Here is a 19781-nt window from a genome sequence, read left to right on the forward strand (position 1 = left end):
CTTATTGCTTAAATATATACTGTATATATAAGAAAGGAAATGAACTATCGCTTGTGCACGTGTGTATGTATATTTATTACACGGCTCTTCTTAATGCTGTAGAATGCTCCATTCACTTGAATGGGGCTTCCCAACGTTCTGCGGTCAACTATTTTCCGATAACTGACCGTTGCTATGCAGTTAATGACCGCTGTCAAGGAAAGTGGCCTTTTTGCCTCTGATTCACATCTTTCGTAGCACTCCGCAAGTAGTACGGTAACTTATCAAGGGAGTTTCAGCGGACGGTTGAGCAGCTGTGTTCTAAAGAATGTTCAACTGTCTTTGAAGTTCAACGTCTTTGGCGAACTATTTCTCTGCTTTTTAACCTCACTACGTATAGTAACAAAAGCAAATACATTGTAAAAAGACACACTGTGTTAAGTATTTTTTTTAGTTTTAGCCGTATAATAAGCGGGATAATGTATAGAACGCCGGTCATTGTCGGGAAAATAAGCCCCTTCACGGTGAATCAACACCCCTTCGCTTCGCGTCGGGGTGCTGTTCGCCCTGTCGGGGCTTATTTTCCCGACAATGACCTGCGTTCTATACATTATCCCTTACATATATAAAACAGCCATTTTGTTTCCCCCAATGACCCAGGGGCAGACACAAGTGGACTAGTGCATATCCATTCTTTTATTATTTTGTTGAACTCCAAGCCACAGCAATAGCAGGCAAACAGAAAAGAAGCACAGACTAGTACACAGGTCTCCACAGGGCAGAGAAGAAGCAGACTAGTATACAGGTCTCCACAGGTCAGAGAGACAGGCCCCAGCCTTCCAGCTCACTAGTCCCACACATATCATCATCTGCATTACACACACACACACACACACACACACACACACACACACAGGTCTGAGAACAGGCCCCAGCCTTCCAGCTCCAGCTCACTAGTCCCACACATATCATCATCTGCATTACACACACACACACACACACACACACACACACACACACACACACACACACACACACACACACACACACACACACACAGGTCTGAGAACAGGCCCCAGCCTTCCAGCTCCAGCTCACTAGCCCCACACATATCATCATCATCTGCATTACACACACACACACACACACACACACACACACACACACACACACACACACACACACACACACACACACACACACACACACACACACACACACACACACACACACACACACACACACACACACACACACGTCTGAGAACAGGCCACAGCCTTCCAGCTCCAGCTCACTAGCCCCACACATATCATCATCTGCATTACACACACACACACACACACACACACACACACACACACACACACACACACACACACACACACACACACAGGTCTGAGAACAGGCCCCAGCCTTCCAGCTCCAGCTCACTAGCCCCACACATATCATCATCATCTGCATTATCTTATCTGCATCTATTTTATATGCATATTTATTTTATTTTTTGTATTTATTTCTATATTTTCCCCAATGTATTAACTGCTATTGTACCCTCGGCACCATTGAAAATGAGGATCTTTATCCTCAATGTGTCTTCCGAGGCTTAAATAAATCAATCAATCAATCAATCAATCAATCAATTACCCACACCGTTATGATTTTACCTGGACATCATGTTCACCCTGCTAGGTCCCAACAACAACGAGAATGGCCATTTTGGTCACTATTACATAGTAAATAAATGTGAAAGTTTTATCAAAACTTTTTATGCATTCCTCTTTTTTTATTTTAAACCTTAGTTTAGGGAGGGCTGATTAATCCTTCGTTAATCTCCTTTTTTCCTCTCAGTAGAGTATCAAAATAAGTTACATCTTGACTTGTCATGTGAACACACACACACACACACACACACACACACACCCGTACGCTTCAGACACGGATGGGGAAAGTACTGGATCTGCAGTAGTACCCATCCACACACACACACACACACACACACACACACACACACAGAGGAGGGCAAAGACACCCATCTACTGAGCAACCGGAAGCTTGGAAGACTGCAAAAGAACAAACCAAAAAAACAACCAAACCAATAAAACAACCATTGATTAGACACAGGGAAGGTGAAGTGCCTTGAGATGTTTCCCCCAATCAGATCGAGCTGATGGGGTAAGTGAGGGGGGGGGGGGTTGCTTCTGAGCGGGGTGAGGGTTGAGGGGTGCTGGGCCCTCAGACCACGGAGAACTTGATGCCATGCTTGTCCAGGCGCTCGATCAGGCTGGTCTTGGCGAAGGCTGCTCCCGGAGAATACACTCCTCCCCTGCAAGACATGACACACACATGACACACACATGACACACACATGACACACACATGACACACACATGACACACACACGGGATCATTAGGCTGCACGTGGATAGTTAGGGTTCCCACCACTACTTTACCAAGAGATAAACTTCATCAAATTCAATATTTGTGGATGAAGATGTTGGTCCATTCAAATAACTTCACACTTTACATGCTACACATATAACACCTATGCCGTTCAAGCGGACAGTCCATTATGGCCTGGAAAACTGTGTTGATTATTTTGAATTAATTATGTGTTTTCTACATTTAAATATCCATTATCACAAGCTTCAGTCTTCAGAAGGAAAAAGGTGATGAAATCGCAGCTAATTGTGGGGGTTAATTAGTTGTTCATAGTTGCACTTATTTTAAGGTATCTACAAAAATCAAATGTCCATTTGCAGCTGTTTGCCTGGAGAAGCCTGAGTCAGTGGGTGTCAATCAGCTCTATTGACTAAGTGTGGTGAGACGGCAGCATGGTGAAAGATGACGTGTGTGTGTGTGTGTGTGTGTGTGTCAGAGTATACGTACGTCTTAGGAAGGGACTCTGGCTCGTTCAGGATGGTGAGGGCGCACTGGACCATGGCTATGGGAGTGGCTACATATCCAGCCTCTGCAGGACAGGAGAGAAACATCATCTAGTGTATTAGGCTCATCTCTAACACACATTAATCTAACAGGAGAGAGAAACAGCATTACTGTATTAGGCTCATCTCTATAACTCATAACAGCATCCACTGTAAAATCTTTATAAATCTAATTTGAACTAAATAAGAGAAAAGAAATCAAAACAAAATAAATCAGTCATAAGCCTCCAGTGTTTCTGCAGCACGATGGACAACATGGGATATGTGGTGGTGGAGCATCACTGGCATAATATGAACATCTACATTCACCCCCTTGGATGTTTTTACCCTTTAATTGCTTTTATAAATCAGTCATGTTTGATATAAGTTGGCTTTTTGGACAAAGAAAATCACAAAAAAGCCCTCTTTAGTGTCAAAGTGAAAACAGATTTCTACACAGTTATGTCAATTAAATACAATTATGTGAGATGGTATATGGATCATCCTGTGGTTTAAGTTAAAATCATGTTCTGACCAAACCTCCCCCTCCCTACCCACCAACACACATACAAACCATAATGGCTAAGAATGTATTAACAGTGTCAGTGTGCTTCTCTGCTGTCTGGACGACACCCCATACCTGGTCCTTGCACGAGGGTGCGGATCTTGGCGTTGGGTTTCCCCTGGCTGGGGTCCTGTCCGTCGGTGTAACCCTCGCCGTAGAATGCAAAGCGGAATGAGGACCCCTCCATCTGAAGAACCACAGGAGAAAAACACAGAAGAATAGATTAGATTAGATTAGATAAGATTCAACTTTATTGTCATTGCACAGAGTACAAAAACTGAGACAACGAAATGCAGTTTAGCATCCAACCAGAAGTGGTAAATAGCAATAAAAGTTTATGTGCAAAAAGAGTTTATGTTTATGTGCAAAAATAAAAGAGTATGTTCATATGTAAAGTGGAATAAGTGAATAAATAAGATATGTACAGTAAGAAAGAGATATGTAAAATGAACAGAATATATTCAGTCATCATACTAACGGTCTCAGGGGCACCTGCCTTATATAGCTGTAGAAGGTACAGCTATAGCAGGATGTTCTGCTGAAAAGTTTAGTTTTTTGAGAACAATTCGGAATTACTTCTTCCTACATTTAGTCACACAATGATGAAGTTTAATCATCATCATCATCATCATACAGAAAACCCTGGAAGAATACACATTATGCCACCTCTGTGTCAGGGACCGGAACAGACCCGCTTCTACAGCTCAGACAACTGACTGGAATGTGTGCTGAATGGGCATTGGCCAAAATAAATGTAATTTACGTGTTGGGTAGGAGTCATACCTGCTTTCTGGTTGGACCAGCCTTGGAGAACATACCAAAACTGAAAAACTCTGGATACTGTAAGAAAAAAAGATCAGACAGAGTTTCAAATCCAGACATATATTAGCTTTTGTAGTGTATCCTGTAATAATAATAATAATTAAAACTTCATTTATATAGAACCTTTCATGCACAATAATGCAGCTCAAAGTGCTTTACAGCAAATACATAACGTGCACAGAGAAATTACATGCACATAATAATAGACATCGAAGAAACACACAAATATGTAGAGAATGTCTGAATACATTTGGATCTTGCCATGACCCCCTACCTTAATGAGAAGGTTCTTGACCCCCTACATTAATGAGAAGGTTCTTGACCCCCCCCCCCTACCTTAATGAGAAGGTTCTTGACCCCCTACCTTAATGAGAAGGTTCTTGACCCCCCCCCCCTACCTTAATGAGAAGGTTCTTGACCCCCTACCTTAATGAGAAGGTTCTTGACCCCCCCCCCTACCTTAATGAGAAGGTTCTTGACCCCCCCCCCCTACCTTAAGGAGAAGGTTCTTGACCCCCCCCCCCCTACCTTAATGAGAAGGTTCTTGACCCCCCCCCCCTACCTTAATGAGAAGGTTCTTGACCCCCCTACCTCAATGAGAAGGTTCTTGACCCCCCTACCTTAATGAGAAGGTTCTTGCCCCCCCTACCTTAATGAGAAGGTTCTTGACCCCCCTACCTTAATGAGAAGGTTCTTGACCCCCCTACCTTAATGAGAAGGTTCTTGCCCCCCCTACCTTAATGAGAAGGTTCTTGACCCCCCTACCTTAATGAGAAGGTTCTTGACCCCCTACCTTAATGAGAAGGTTCTTGACCCCCCTACCTTAATGAGAAGGTTCTTGACCCCCTACCTTAATGAGAAGGTTCTTGACCCCCCTACCTTAATGAGAAGGTTCTTGACCCCCTACCTTAATGAGAAGGTTCTTGACCCCCTACCTTAATGAGAAGGTTCTTGACCCCCCTACCTTAATGAGAAGGTTCTTGACCCCCTACCTTAATGAGAAGGTTCTTGACCCCCCTACCTTAATGAGAAGGTTCTTGACCCCCTACCTTAATGAGAAGGTTCTTGACCCCCTACCTTAATGAGAAGGTTCTTGACCCCCCTACCTTAATGAGAAGGTTCTTGACCCCCCTACCTTAATGAGAAGGTTCTTGACCCCCTACCTTAATGAGAAGGTTCTTGACCCCCTACCTTAATGAGAAGGTTCTTGACCCCCTACCTTAATGAGAAGGTTCTTGACCCCCCTACCTTAATGAGAAGGTTCTTGACCCCCCTACCTTAATGAGAAGGTTCTTGACCCCCTACCTTAATGAGAAGGTTCTTGACCCCCCTACCTTAATGAGAAGGTTCTTGACCCCCCTACCTTAATGAGAAGGTTCTTGACCCCTACCTTAATGAGAAGGTTCTTGACCCCCTACCTTAATGAGAAGGTTCTTGACCCCCTACCTTAATGAGAAGGTTCTTGACCCCCCCTACCTTAATGAGAAGGTTCTTGACCCCCTACCTTAATGAGAAGGTTCTTGACCCCCCTACCTTAATGAGAAGGTTCTTGACCCCCTACCTTAATGAGAAGGTTCTTGACCCCCTACCTTAATGAGAAGGTTCTTGACCCCCCTACCTTAATGAGAAGGTTCTTGCCCCCCCTACCTTAATGAGAAGGTTCTTGACCCCCCTACCTTAATGAGAAGGTTCTTGACCCCCTACCTTAATGAGAAGGTTCTTGACCCCCCTACCTTAATGAGAAGGTTCTTGACCCCCCTACCTTAATGAGAAGGTTCTTGACCCCCCTACCTTAATGAGAAGGTTCTTGACCCCTACCTTAATGAGAAGGTTCTTGACCCCCTACCTTAATGAGAAGGTTCTTGACCCCCTACCTTAATGAGAAGGTTCTTGACCCCCCCTACCTTAATGAGAAGGTTCTTGACCCCCTACCTTAATGAGAAGGTTCTTGACCCCCCTACCTTAATGAGAAGGTTCTTGACCCCCCTACCTTAATGAGAAGGTTCTTGACCCCCTACCTTAATGAGAAGGTTCTTGACCCCCTACCTTAATGAGAAGGTTCTTGACCCCCCTACCTTAATGAGAAGGTTCTTGCCCCCCCTACCTTAATGAGAAGGTTCTTGACCCCCCTACCTTAATGAGAAGGTTCTTGACCCCCTACCTTAATGAGAAGGTTCTTGACCCCCCTACCTTAATGAGAAGGTTCTTGACCCCCTACCTTAATGAGAAGGTTCTTGACCCCCCTACCTTAATGAGAAGGTTCTTGACCCCCTACCTTAATGAGAAGGTTCTTGACCCCCTACCTTTATGAGAAGGTTCTTGCCCCCCCTACCTTAATGAGAAGGTTCTTGACCCCCTACCTTAATGAGAAGGTTCTTGACCCCCCTACCTTTATGAGAAGGTTCTTCCCAAAGCTGAACTTCACCAGGAACCAGAACATCATGCCAGCAAACATGAGCTTCACAATGGAGGACACTCCGCCGATGCCTGCGTAAGCTCCATACTGCACCTGAGGAGTGGAGACAGAGAAAGAGGCCGCTACAGCAAGAACTACAGCACAACCACTGCTGGGTGGTCCCAATAAAACCCCTCTATGCTACGTCAATCTCAACAACATCACAAATAACATCCATCAGAAAAGCCCCTTAGAGAAATCCCTGAGGAACTAATGGGCGCTAACTGTGGGGAACAGGCTGGCTGGATTCAGACAGGATTAGGTGAGCAATGGTGTTCATGAACATTGAACATTCATGGAATTATATATAAATAGGGAAAGAAACGTGAAAGAAGGAAGGCGTCTAAGTAGCTATAGATACAGAAATAGATACAAATACTGTAGATACAGTGCTCACTGAAAAGAAGGAGTACTCCATCAAACTCCTATATGCTCCTAGACAACCATTTTAAACTGATCACAAATGGATTGTTTGATGAGTTAGCTGCAGACACTAAGTGCTAGGTAGGTTAGCTGCAGACACTAAGTGCTAGGTAGGTTAGCTGCAGACGCTAAGTGCTAGGTAGGTTAGCTGCAGACACTAAGTGCTTGGTAGGTTAGCTGCAGACGCTAAGTGCTAGGTAGGTTAGCTGCAGACGCTAAGTGCTTGGTAGGTTAGCTGCAGACGCTAATTGCTTGGTAGGTTAGCTGCAGACGCTAAGTGCTTGGTAGGTGAGCTGCAGACGCTAAGTGCTCGGTAGGTGACTCACTGGGTTCTCCTTATGTTCCTCTACCAGGAAGCGCTGGGACCGCTTCACCACGGACACGTCTGCCCCCATGAAGGGCACCGCGTACTGCTCCACCTCGTTACTGAAGAACAGCGCACTCCTGTGGCGGGGCAAGGAACACATGAACACACAGTCATTTACTCGTGCAGACAGATCACCCACACAGACACATCGCCCACACAAACAGACCCAGAGACCACACAAACAGACACATCACCCACACAAACAGACAGACTCATCACCCACACAAACAGACACATCACCCACACAAACAGACACATCACCCCCACAAACAGACACATCACCCACACAAACAGACCCCGAGAGCATTGGTTCCCAAATATATAGAACTGATCAAATATTTCAGTTTAACTGACTGTAGAACAATGTTAAGGAAACATAGTACCTCCATCAATCACATGCCTGACCTCTCCCCTTCTCCTCCACACCCCCTAACTCATGTATCCTACTTGAACTTGGGACCTGTTGCCCAACACAGACCCGAGCGCCAACGCTGTCCCGAGCACCAACGCTGTCCCGAGCACCAACACTGCCCCGAGCACCAACGCTGCCCCAAGCACCAACGCTGCCCCAAGCACCAACGCTGCCCCAAGCACCAACGCTGTCCCAAGCACCAACGCTGTCCCAAGCACCAACGCTGCCCCGAGCACCAACGCTGACCCAAGCACCAACGCTGCCCCGAGCACCAACGCTGCCCCGAGCACCAACGCTGCCCCAAGCACCAACACAGACACGAGCACCAACGCTGCCCCAACGCTGCCCCAAGCACCAACGCTGCCCCAAGCACCAACACAGACACGAGCACCAACGCTGCCCCAACGCTGCCCCAACGCTGCCCCAAGCACCAACCCTGCCCAGAGCACCAACGCTGCCCCAACGCTGCCCCGAGCACCAACGCTGCCCCAAGCACCAACGCTGCACCCACCTCCTCTTTATCTTTGCCCCAACGACGGGCAGGGGCTGGTATCCAAACTTTTTCCTCAGGCCGCGGAGCTTGGGGCCGTCTGCAAAGCCGTAGATGGCCGAATGCCAGGTGCCGTCGTGGACGCAACCCCCCTGGGCAAGGAAACAAGAGAGAGAGAGAGGGTGGAGGAGGAGAGAGAGAGGGGGAGGAGAGAGGTGGAGAGAGGGAGGGGGAGGAGGAGAGAGAGAGGTGGAGAGAGAGGAGAGGAGGAGAGAGAAAGGGGGAGGAGAGAGGTGGAGAGAGGGAGGGGGAGGAGGAGAGAGAGAGGTGGAGAGAGAGGAGAGGAGAAGAGAGAGAGAGGGAGGTGGAGAGGGAGGGGAGAGAGGTGGAGAGAGAGAGAGAGGTGGAGGAAAGAGGAGAGGAGAGGAGAAGAGAAGAGAAGAGAAAGAGAGAGAGGTGGAGAGGGAGGGGAGAGAGAAGTGGAGAGAGAGAGGGAGGAGGAGGTCAGCCTACAGTAGTCTCAAGGTCAACGAACAGAACAGGTGAAGACAGACACAGACACAGACACAGACACAGACACAGACACAGACACAGACACAGACAGACACAGACAGACACAGACAGACAGACACAGACACAGACACAGACACAGACACAGACACACACACAGACACAGACACAGACACAGACACAGAATGTTTACCTCTGGTCCGAAGCCGACAGTCAGAAAGCTCTCCACCGCCGTGAGAGTGCCTGTGAATCAGGAATGCACGAGTCATCTCCATGTTAATGCTTTGTGTAAACTTTACGCATCAGAAGAAAAAGGGGAGCAAAGACCTCTGGAAACTGAGCCGTACTGACGTCTACATCACCATGCAGGAACAGAGCATTACTGACGTCTACGTTACTTTTCAGAAACAGAGCATAACTGACAGCTACGTTACTATTCACGAACAGAGCATTACTGACGTCTACGCTACTTTTCAGAAACAGAGCATAACTGACGTCTACATCACCATTCAGAAACAGAGCATAACTGAGGTCTACGTCACCTTTCACGAACAGAGCATTACTGACGTCTACGTTACTATTCAGAAACAGAGCATAACTGACGTCTACGTCACCTTTCACGAACAGAGCATAACTGACGTCTACGTCACCATGCAGGAACAGATCAAACAAACAAACAAACAAACAAGAAAAGTAAGAGCGGTGACGTCTCGGTACCTTTGAACTGGTCCCTGGTGTACAGCACACCCATGTCGGCAGGTATGGAGTCAAAGCCACAGCTGCCGACGACGTAGACTCCCTTCTCTGAAGCCTGGTTGTGGTAGTTCAACTGCATCCCCTCTAGGAACTACAGACACACATTGTGTTGTTTTAGGACACTCAGATTCAGCTGTTGACACTCAGTAAGTTCACCAAAATAATCACAGACAGGAGACATCCAACCAAATTACAAGAGTAGCTGATGCTTGAGTAAGGGCAGATTGAACTGACCCCGGAGCCCTTAATCACTAGGCTGTTAGCTTATAATAATAATTACAACAATAATAACAACAACAACAACAATAATAATAGCATCTATGACAGAAGGAGATATTTGGAGCCTGTGCATTAGATGTGAATACTTGTGACTGAGTCGTACCTGAGGCTCCCCACAGATGTCAATAGTGTGTGCTCCATTCTCCACGCAGGCCTTGACCACAGGCTCGCCAAAGAAGCGGTACTGTTAGACAAAGGAGAAGGAAAGGCATTCTTAGAGTCACGCAACCGCATCCTCATACGGCCATATTGGACCTGATACAGGCACTACAGCCATCAGAAGTGTGTGGTCAGCTTAACTGTCCAGTTCTATAATGTGTACACAGTAACCCTGTTTCATCTGTATTGTCTAAGAGTGTGAACATGGCCAGGCCAGGCCACTGGTGCAGAGTCCAACTGTGATTGCCATCAGGACTAATGATAGTGGCTTTCACAACCTTGTGTGTGTGTGTGTGTGTGTGTGTGTGTGTGGCACTCTACCCGTGGATGTGTGCAAGCTTTGCTTTCGACATAGTCATGCCATGGTCAGCCATTCATGTCATGTTGTAAGGGGTCATACGCACTATTCTGCCAGTCATTGTCCATTCAAGATCAATGGCCTCCACAGACTAGTAAGTCAGGCCATGCTGGTAGAGGGCGCTGGCTGGCCAGAATCATCTGAACTGGAAACAATCAAACACTGTGCTGTACACTTACAGGGCCCACACAGTTGAGAACAATCACGCCCTGTTTGCACATGGCAGCCAAGGAGTCCGGTTCGCCGATATCAGCCACGATGATGTCCACCTCTGACTTCAGCTCCGGCTTACCTGACAAGGCAGAGACAGAGACAGGTCAGTTGTGTCATCACCTCGGTGACAGCTATGCAAATTCAACTGGTATCACCAGTCAGTCAAGTCGAATGACTACTACATACACAACAGGATGAACACTACACACACACACACCATAGACTAAAGGAGTTAAGGCCAAAGGCAGAAGAGGTGTTCTAACAGCGACACTATTATACAGTAATCAAGACGGTCATCTTATTTATTGTACACCAGGCATAAAGTGCCGCAGGAGAGGTTCGCCATAAACCATGGAAAGAAATAAACGGCTTTATTTAGGAGAAATAAACCATGCCAACCCGGCTAGGTAGTGTGCTGATTACGGGATGGCAGTAATCGTGTCGGATCATTGTTTTTCCAGCAGCTGCCGTTCAGTATAAGCCTGACAGACCCTCCCTAGAGAGGGTCCGCCTGTGGCCGAAGACCAAACCTTCGCTGACATCAAAGTCTGCATTCAGCTGAACCACATCCAGACAGCATTAGCCTTAGTCCTACTCTGGCTTCATAGCCGGAGTCTAAAAGGTTGCTCGTCGTTTGTGTGAACTTCAATCGGAGACGCTCCCTTAAATCTCCTGCTTAAGTGAATCCCTATCTCTCGGTTGCTACATTCACAAAAGACTTGTTGTCCACATAATTAGGGTAGTGCCTTAATTCGTGGCACAACCATGTCATTGATTTGCCAGGCCGTGAGCATAGAGTTCAGTTTTGCACAGTGGGTCTGCTCGAGTGCATTCTAAGGGCTCAGATACACATACGCGTTTTGTTAAAAACGCGACGCTAGGAAATACATTGATTCCTATGGTACGGCGCGCTTTCACGCAAAGCGCCCCGTACCATAGGAATCAATGCATTTCCTAGCGTCGCGTTTTTACAAAAACGCGTATGTGTATCTGAGCCCTAAGGAAGCTCACTTAAACGAGCTAATTTAATCCGATGCTAAACTTAATCCGATGTGTAGTTTGATTCACATCAATAATTCCCTTGCTGCTTCAGCTCTGGTTTAGCTTTAGAATTAAAGCGACTCCCTGGCATAAACCACTGTCACTGTAAGAAGCTCCTGGTAGATAGCTAACCCTTCACCTATACACAAGTCATGTTAATTGACTAACTATGCTATCGCGCTAGCGTCGCAACACACATCTTCCCTGCAAACTCTGTCTTATATGTGACTATGTAGCGGAGTCATGACATACATTAAAATACTTAATTTGTGCAAATGTTCAAATAAGTTAGCATGGAATACATACCGAGCACTTCAGCGGCCTGTTCTAGAACTTTTTCCAGCTTTTGCTTACTCCTCCCGGCGACAGCCCATTTCAAGCTCCCCTTCGGACCCTCCGATGCTGTCCGTGCGACTTCTTCAATGACAAACTGTCCGGTAAATCCCGAAGCTCCAAATATAATGATATGATAGGGTCTCGCAGAGGATGTACTGACCATCGCCATGCTTGCAGGTTAAGATCTGACAGATCAGAGATTCAGCGTGCAAGTGCGAGGTGCTCAACTTGACTGCGTCTCTGTACTTCCGTAGCACCACAGACGATACTTGGCCTGTAATCCGATTGGATGAGCCTGCGATGGTTGCCCTGCGCAGGCCAATGACTAAGTGCCGCCTGATTTGTCCGTTTCAGGACTGGGGTGGCTGTGGCTCAATGTCACGGGCACTCTCGCTCACATTGTTACGCACTTTCAGTGTATATTCAAAACAATACATAATTGTATTCACTTGAATTCATATTATCTTTTGCATTCGTTTCATTCTTCTACAAGAAACTTTACATCAATACCGTGATAAGTATTGTACTCTTCAGCCTCCTCTCTCAAACGGTCCAGGCACATGTGTACCCTATTTTAATGGGTCTTAGCCAACATGTGGCCAAATGAATAAACAATATACTGGCATCATTAGTTCAGTAGGTTTGCAAAACCCCATATGAACAGTCACATGCACTTCACTAGATCTTGTATCACAGGAACTCATGACTGGTAGACTGCTTAAAAGACTAATTTTCCCATCAAGTGCAGTTGGACCTGTTCCAGGCAATGCGATGTTCAGCAAAGTGGGCCTACATCCACACAGGAGACTGCAATTAAAGGTTATGTGGCTTATAGACTATGTGGTATTAGATCTGGTATTTAAGCGTCTTTGAGTTTCTATAAAAGTGCTATTTAAAAATAAAGTATTCATATTATATGAATCAGCGAAAAGAATAGAGCTTTGACTTTAACACAGTCTCTTTTCTCATGATCACTTATTGGTTTGTTATAAAATAGAAGTATTTATTCATCGTAAACAAACAAACAAAATGCAATGGATAGAAAGCACAAGAAGACAACAAGAGACAATTCAGTCCCAACAATAAGATTTATTTACCAGAGGAAAAAGGTATCAGCATCCCATACCATAACCTTTACATTTCAGAAGCCCAATACCTTAAAGAAAAGACAATGAAAATCAGATAAGGACGTTAAAAATTTGTAATATTTGCGTAATATTTACAGTTTAAAAAACTAAAACATGGTAAACCCTTCAGAAAAACAAGTATGTCAGTCCCATAACAGACATTTTAAAGAAGCAATTTTTTTTCCTCCATTGGACAGTTCTTTTCACGAGCAGCCCTGCTACTAGCAGATGGAGGGGAAGAAAAGAAAGGAAGAAAGAAAGAAAGAAAGGAAGAAAGTGAGAGCGAGAGAGAGCGTGCGAGAGAGAGAGAGAGAGAGAGAAAGGTAATACCCACATAGCGTCCAGGTAGTGAAAAAAAAAGAGGACATGCGTATTTCAATGTTCTTTTTTTTTTAAGTTGTTTCTTTCCACAAAGCTTTCCACTACTGTACATTAAATAAATACGTCATTAAATGCACACTCTGATTAAGACTGTTGCCTGAGCCAGCCAGGCAACACGTGCAAATTAAGAGGAAACAAACACATACAGGCCAACCCACCTGTCTAGCCTTCATAGCTGAAGCGATGCAGACCTCTTTCTAAATGAAGCAGCCCTGCTGCAGACCGCTCCCTATGGGTTCGAATACACATAAGCGTTTTTTTTTTTCTTCGCGTGAAAGCGCGCCATACCATAAGAATCAATGCATTTTCTAGCGTCCCGTTTTAAAAAAAACGCTTATGTGTATTCGAACCCTATCCATCCAGGCTTCCTCTACAAGGACTAACCTCATCTTCCTATTGGCCTACATGCTCTCATTAGGCGGGTTTCCATTGCAGTTTTGCGCAAAATTAAAAGCAAGGTTTTTGAACACAATTGCGAATGGTCTGTGTTTCCATTGAGTAATATTATGGGCTTAAAGCTTGGGGTTCTCCTCTGGCGATAGTCATTCCAGGTAAACATGGCAACGGATCTCCAAGATCTGATAAGTCTTGGCACTTTAATTTCTATTGCATCCACAAATAGGCGTGATAGTGATCGAATAATCGAATAATCCTCGATAATAATCTTGGGCGATGAGTTCTAGGGCATGTGATGCACGTCATTATTATTGTGAGGCAACCGATGATCCTCATAAATATTTGCATTTTGTTGTAGCTTGTTCTCTAGATTTGCAGTAGGCTAATTTCTTTATCTCGAACCAACAGTAAGAATAATTGTTGTCTTCTTGTTAGACCTCATAAAACGCGTAATGTTTTTTAACGTAGTGTCACGTGTCTCACTTAAATACTTGCTTAAAATGTTTCCATTTTCATTTTGCCAAATATTGTTGCCTTGTCTGAAAAACCATCCTATGCGAGCGTTTACATGTGTTTTGCGATATCAGATTTTTTTTTTTTTTTCAAAATTCACTATTCAAATTGCGCATTATGCCGGTTAATGGAAACACGCCTATTGTCACAGAATCTAGTTTGACTTGGTTTAGAGAGGAAAAAAAAAAAGAAGGAAAGTACACGTCTGTGCATTGTCACCTAGCAGTACATTAACAAGGACACAAATCCAAGACTAAAAGACAAATATAACACAATCTCAATCTGAGGGAAAAATAATACAAATCAAATGGTATCAATTCCTTCCATCGCAGTAGCATACATAGACGTACGAGTGAAGAGTATGCATTCTTCGTACTGACACCATTAAGAATAACATCAATTGTAAGCGTAACGATAGAGACGACGTCCTGAACCAGTGGTCTTCACCACTTATACAGGTACATATGCTCTGTCTGTAGTACCGTACTAGTCTTTAGAATATAGCATCAAAAACATTCTTCGAAAGAGACACATATTGCTTTCCTCGTCCCTGCCGCAGTCCCGTATCAATGAGTGGACGATGCTACCTCCAGGCTCCGCGCTGCTTATTAGTGAATGCCAGCTGGCCTTCCGTTTAAAGTGGATTGATGTCTAAAATCAAAAACAATATCCGAGGAAAAAAAAAAAAAGAAGAAAAAGAAAAAAAAAAACTAAAACAAATAAAAGCACATCCGAACTGATCAGAATGTTCATTTCAAGGTTTGAGGTGGCAGTAAACATTTAGCTGCATCATTCTGAAACTGGCCAATCGGCTGCTTCCTGTTGAGGGTTTCCATGGTTGCGTGTGGAATCCCCTCTGTAAAGCTGACAGCCTTGTGGTGATGTGTGTGTTGTGCTCAGTAAACAGCCCCATGGGCCGTCCTCCCAGAAGCGTTGCCTTCACCTCTGTGGGTTTCTGTGCAGGAACCCACTCGTGCCTTTACACCAATCAAACAGCAGGGGGCGCTCAGGCGCTGGAGAAGGCCTCAGCTGCCAGGCTAAGATGATTTCTTCTGGGTGTTCGCTACATGCTAACCCTGAGACATACAACATACAGGGCGGTTCAGTGTCTTTAAAAACGTTTAGGGAAAGGGCCTCAGTTTGTACTCTATACACACACACACACACACACACACACACACACACACACACACACACACACACACACACACACACACACACACACACACACACACACACACACACACACACACACACACACACACACACACACACACACACACACGCGTGCCCCCACACACACACGTGCCCACGCGCACGCCCGCACGCACATCTATCTTTCTCTGAAGGTCCCTCTGCTGCCCCAGCCACGCTATGAGCTGGGGGAGAACCAGTGTTTGAGTTCGGCCATGCCTCGCTGGACCTGTTGAACGTAGAAGTCCATGTTGTGGGAGAAGTCCGTGCAGACGCTGGACTGGGCGTCGCCCACCGTGCAGTACAGCGCCGTCCCGCCCACACTGATCACCACGGTAGCCAGACACAGGAGGAGGAGGAGCACCCACGAGTCTCCGCTCACTTCATCTGCAGGGGAAAGGCATACGTTTGGGTAAGATACGACAACTCTAACCTCACTCACCCAAAACTACTATATAACTTAGGATAATTGCCAAATCTAACCTCACTCACCAAAACTACTACATAACTTAGGATAAATTGCCAAATCTAACCTCACTCACCCAAAACTACTACTTTCCTCAGGATAATTGCCAAATCTAACCTTAATCTAACCAAAACTACTATTTTACTCAGGATAATTGCCAAATCTAACCTCACTCACCCAAAGCTACTACTTTACTCAGGAGGATAATTGCCAAATCTAACCTCACTCACCCAAAACTAATACTTTACTCAGGATAGTTGCCAAATCTAACCTTAATCTAACCAAAACTACTATTTTACTCAGGATAATTGCCAAGTCTAACCTCACTCACCCAAAGCTACTATATATCCAGCCAGGCACTGGGCTCGGTAAACCGCCTTGAGACAATGTTATTATTTTGGCGCTATATAAATTAAATTTAATTTAATTGAATCTATAGGGCATATCTATCCCTATAGAGCGTGGGAGGTGTTCACCTTGGTCGAAGCCGTCGTCGGGCTCCCTGAAGCGGACCTTGCGCTTGGTGAGGGCCTTGGGTTTGGGGGCGGGCCGAGAGGAGTTGGCCTCCTCTAGAGAGAGGCGTCTCTTTAGGATGGAGACCAGACCTGAGGAGGGGGCGATCTGAGGAGAGAGAGAGAGAGAGAGAGAGAGAGGGAGGGAGGGAGAGAGAGAGGGAGAGAGGGAGAGGGAGAGGGAGAGAGAGAGAGAGAGAGAGAGAGAGAGAGAGAGAGAGAGAGAGAGAGAGAGAGAGAGAGAGAGAGAGAGAGAGAGAGAGAGAGAGAGAGAGAGAGAGAGAGAGAGAGAGAGGAGAGAGGAGAGAGGAGAGTAGGAGTTAAAACAGGAAGTACTGAAATCTCAGTCTCACAGCAGCACAGTACAGGAAGTGATCCTAGGCTAGAGCACTGCGTCCTAACTCTGGCCGATCAATGTGTGACATAAAGAATGGAAGGAGAGCGGTCACCACACCTGGCCTCAGACCTGGCCTCAGACCTGGCCTCAGACCTGGCCTCATCACTCCTGTTCTCAGACCTGGCCGATCAATATGCGACATGAAGAATGGAAATAGTGCGGTCACCACACCTGGCCTCAGATCTGGCCTCAGACCTGGCCTCACTCCTGGGTCTACTGTGTGCCAAACCTGCATTCTGCCTACAGCACCACAGACCCAGGGTGGCTGGTATGACAGTCGGAGCACACACTCAACCGCAGTAATGGCACTCAGTCACGCAGTACTTGAGAAACAGAAAAAAAGGTCTCGATTTTAAAGGAGGCCCGATAGGAAAGAACACTACACTAAGACTGCAGGGAGGTGCAACTCACAGGGTGTTCTGACCATATTTCACCACTTGGGGGCAGTGTGTCATAAATTGACCACTGTGTGTGTGTGGACCACAAAGTATCACCATATTTCCCAACACAAGCTCTTCCAACACTCTGACGAGGCCTACATTCAACAACTACAGCTACAGCAGCCTCCGCAGCTGCAACCACCAAATAAACCAACAAATACGGGTCAGGAGCCCACAACAAACGTTGCTTATTACGTAGCGACCCAAAACAGACAAAACAGACGTGTGTGTGTGTGTGTGTGTGTGTGTGTGTGTGTGTGTGTGTGTGTGTGTGTGTGTGTGTGTGTGTGTGTAGGTGTGTGTGTGTGTGTGTGTGTGTGTGTGTGTGTGTGTGTGTGTGTGTGTGTGTGTGTGTTGCAAACACCAGTGGAGACGCCACGGCTATAGCAGCTCGGCTCGAGGGAAATCTTTCCTCCACCGTTAATAATGCAGAGAGGAAACAGGCTGCAGATACGCACACACACACACACACACACACACACACACACACACACACACACACACACACACACACACACAGACACACACAGGTGGGAATGCAGGGTCACTGTTACATCACCAGCCGACCGGCCCAAGCAACAGTAAAGGTCGCGGGGAGGTCACCTCCAGTATCTGCATGTGCCCGCCTCCCTCCGGTCGGGCTTGACCAGACCAGGCCGAAACCTGAGGAGTGCTGATCGGGTCCGCCACTGACCCAGAGAAAGAAGCCCGTGAACAAACTAACAGAACCACACACAGGCAGCACTACAGCCCACTGGCCCTGGGCATACAGAAGAGGACACAGACACAGACACAGACACAGACACAGACACAGACACAGACACAGACACAGACACAGACACAGACACAGACACACCACATACACACACACACAGACACACACACACCAACACACACACACACACACACACACACACACACACACACACACACACACACACACACACACACACACACACACACACACACACACACACACACACACACACACACACACACACACACACACACACACACACACACACACACACACACACACACACACACACACACACACACTTTCTACATTCATCAGCTGCTGGGCTACCTGCTCCCTCTTATTCATATGGGAACTACTACTATTACATACTCCTAAAGGGTCGAGCTTCAGGCAGATCGAACGGAATGTTAACTAGAGCACTTCATCCTTTGCCCTGCCGGTCCATCAGCCCTAGGTGTTAACGTATCGAGCCCAAAGTCAGCCAGAGAACAGGTTAACGGAACACAAGGTTGCTGAGATACGGTACAGTACAACCAAACAGGAAACAAGGTTTTTTATGAACAGTATTGATACCCACAACTGATTTATGTGGAGAGAGAGAGAGAAAGAGAGGGAGAGAGAGAGAGGGAGAGAGAGAGAGAGAGGGGGGAGAGTGTGTGCACGTCCACAGTAAAGGTGGGTGGTGAGTATAGCAGACATCTGCACACACACACACACACACACACACACACACACACACACACACACACACACACACACACACAGTCGGATGTAGAGTGACATTGGATCAGCACCTCACCTCCGTGTGCCGAAATGAAAAATGAGCCGTCAGCACCTTTCACCGGGGAGGGGGGGGGGAGAGAGAAGCGTTACCCAGCCACACTTTATCAGTCGGGGCAGAGAACTCAGGCTGGCCGGCCCCTTTTCTCCCAGGATTAGCCAGCTGGGGCCTCCATGTGCACTCAGCACAACCCAGCTGCATACAGGACTATAAGAATAAAGGTGGTGTGTGTGTGTGTGTGTGTGTGTGTGTGTGTGTGTGTGTGTGTGTGTGTGTGTGTGTGTGTGTGTGTGTCTAGGCTGGGTCTCATGGCATTTTTAGCCATTCCACACATTTCTCTCAGACAAGACCTTTTTTGGCCTGGGTCGTGTGGCCTAATTGAAAGCGTACGCTACCTTCTTAACAACGAGCACCTTTTTTCCCCCCGGTTCCACAATAGGTCTGTCTCGCTTGGGGCTCCTCGAGTTCTCCAGTCCCAAAGATCCGCTTCTATTAAACGGTGTTGACAGACAACCCCGTGATGGAAGGCAGTCAGGAAGCACAGCTCGCCATGACAACCCCCAGAGACACGTTTCAAAGGAAAGGTCCTGTGCCTAACTTCCGAGGCAAGATGATGAATAGTAGGGGATAAAGCTTCTTTGGGACTGTCATCAGAAAACCCTACAGGGGTCATGCAGGGGTCGTGGTCAAATAAACACTAAGCCAAGTGCATGCAATACATAATCTGA

The 19781-nt window shown here is 46.4% G+C and overlaps 2 protein-coding genes across 2 annotated transcripts in view; both read right to left on the bottom strand.

The window, feature by feature from the left end:
- Positions 1-692: 692 nt before the first annotated feature.
- On the bottom strand, positions 693-12331 carry sccpdha.1 (saccharopine dehydrogenase a, tandem duplicate 1). The gene is made up of 12 exons (XM_080850647.1): positions 12057-12331; positions 10676-10788; positions 10083-10163; positions 9662-9791; positions 9138-9187; positions 8456-8586; positions 7492-7609; positions 6677-6796; positions 4249-4305; positions 3541-3652; positions 2866-2947; positions 693-2302 (listed from the first exon to the last, which is right to left on the bottom strand). The coding sequence occupies exons 1-12, from the start codon at positions 12253-12255 to the stop codon at positions 2212-2214; spliced, it is 1284 nt and encodes a 427-aa protein (XP_080706773.1). The 5' UTR covers positions 12256-12331; the 3' UTR covers positions 693-2211.
- An 819-nt stretch (positions 12332-13150) lies between these two features.
- Positions 13151-19781, bottom strand: part of cnsta (consortin, connexin sorting protein a) — a gene marked incomplete at its 5' end in the record, with an annotated part of 37347 nt that continues 30716 nt past the window's right edge. The window contains 2 exons of the mRNA XM_080850284.1: positions 13151-16084; positions 16640-16784. Coding sequence (XP_080706410.1) covers positions 15876-16084; positions 16640-16784 — 354 coding nt within the window. The 3' untranslated portion in view covers positions 13151-15875. The remainder of the gene's footprint in view (positions 16085-16639; positions 16785-19781) is intronic.

The sequence above is a fragment of the Sprattus sprattus genome, assembly GCF_963457725.1.
Source record: "Sprattus sprattus genome assembly, chromosome: 13".
Classification (NCBI taxonomy): domain Eukaryota; kingdom Metazoa; phylum Chordata; class Actinopteri; order Clupeiformes; family Clupeidae; genus Sprattus; species Sprattus sprattus.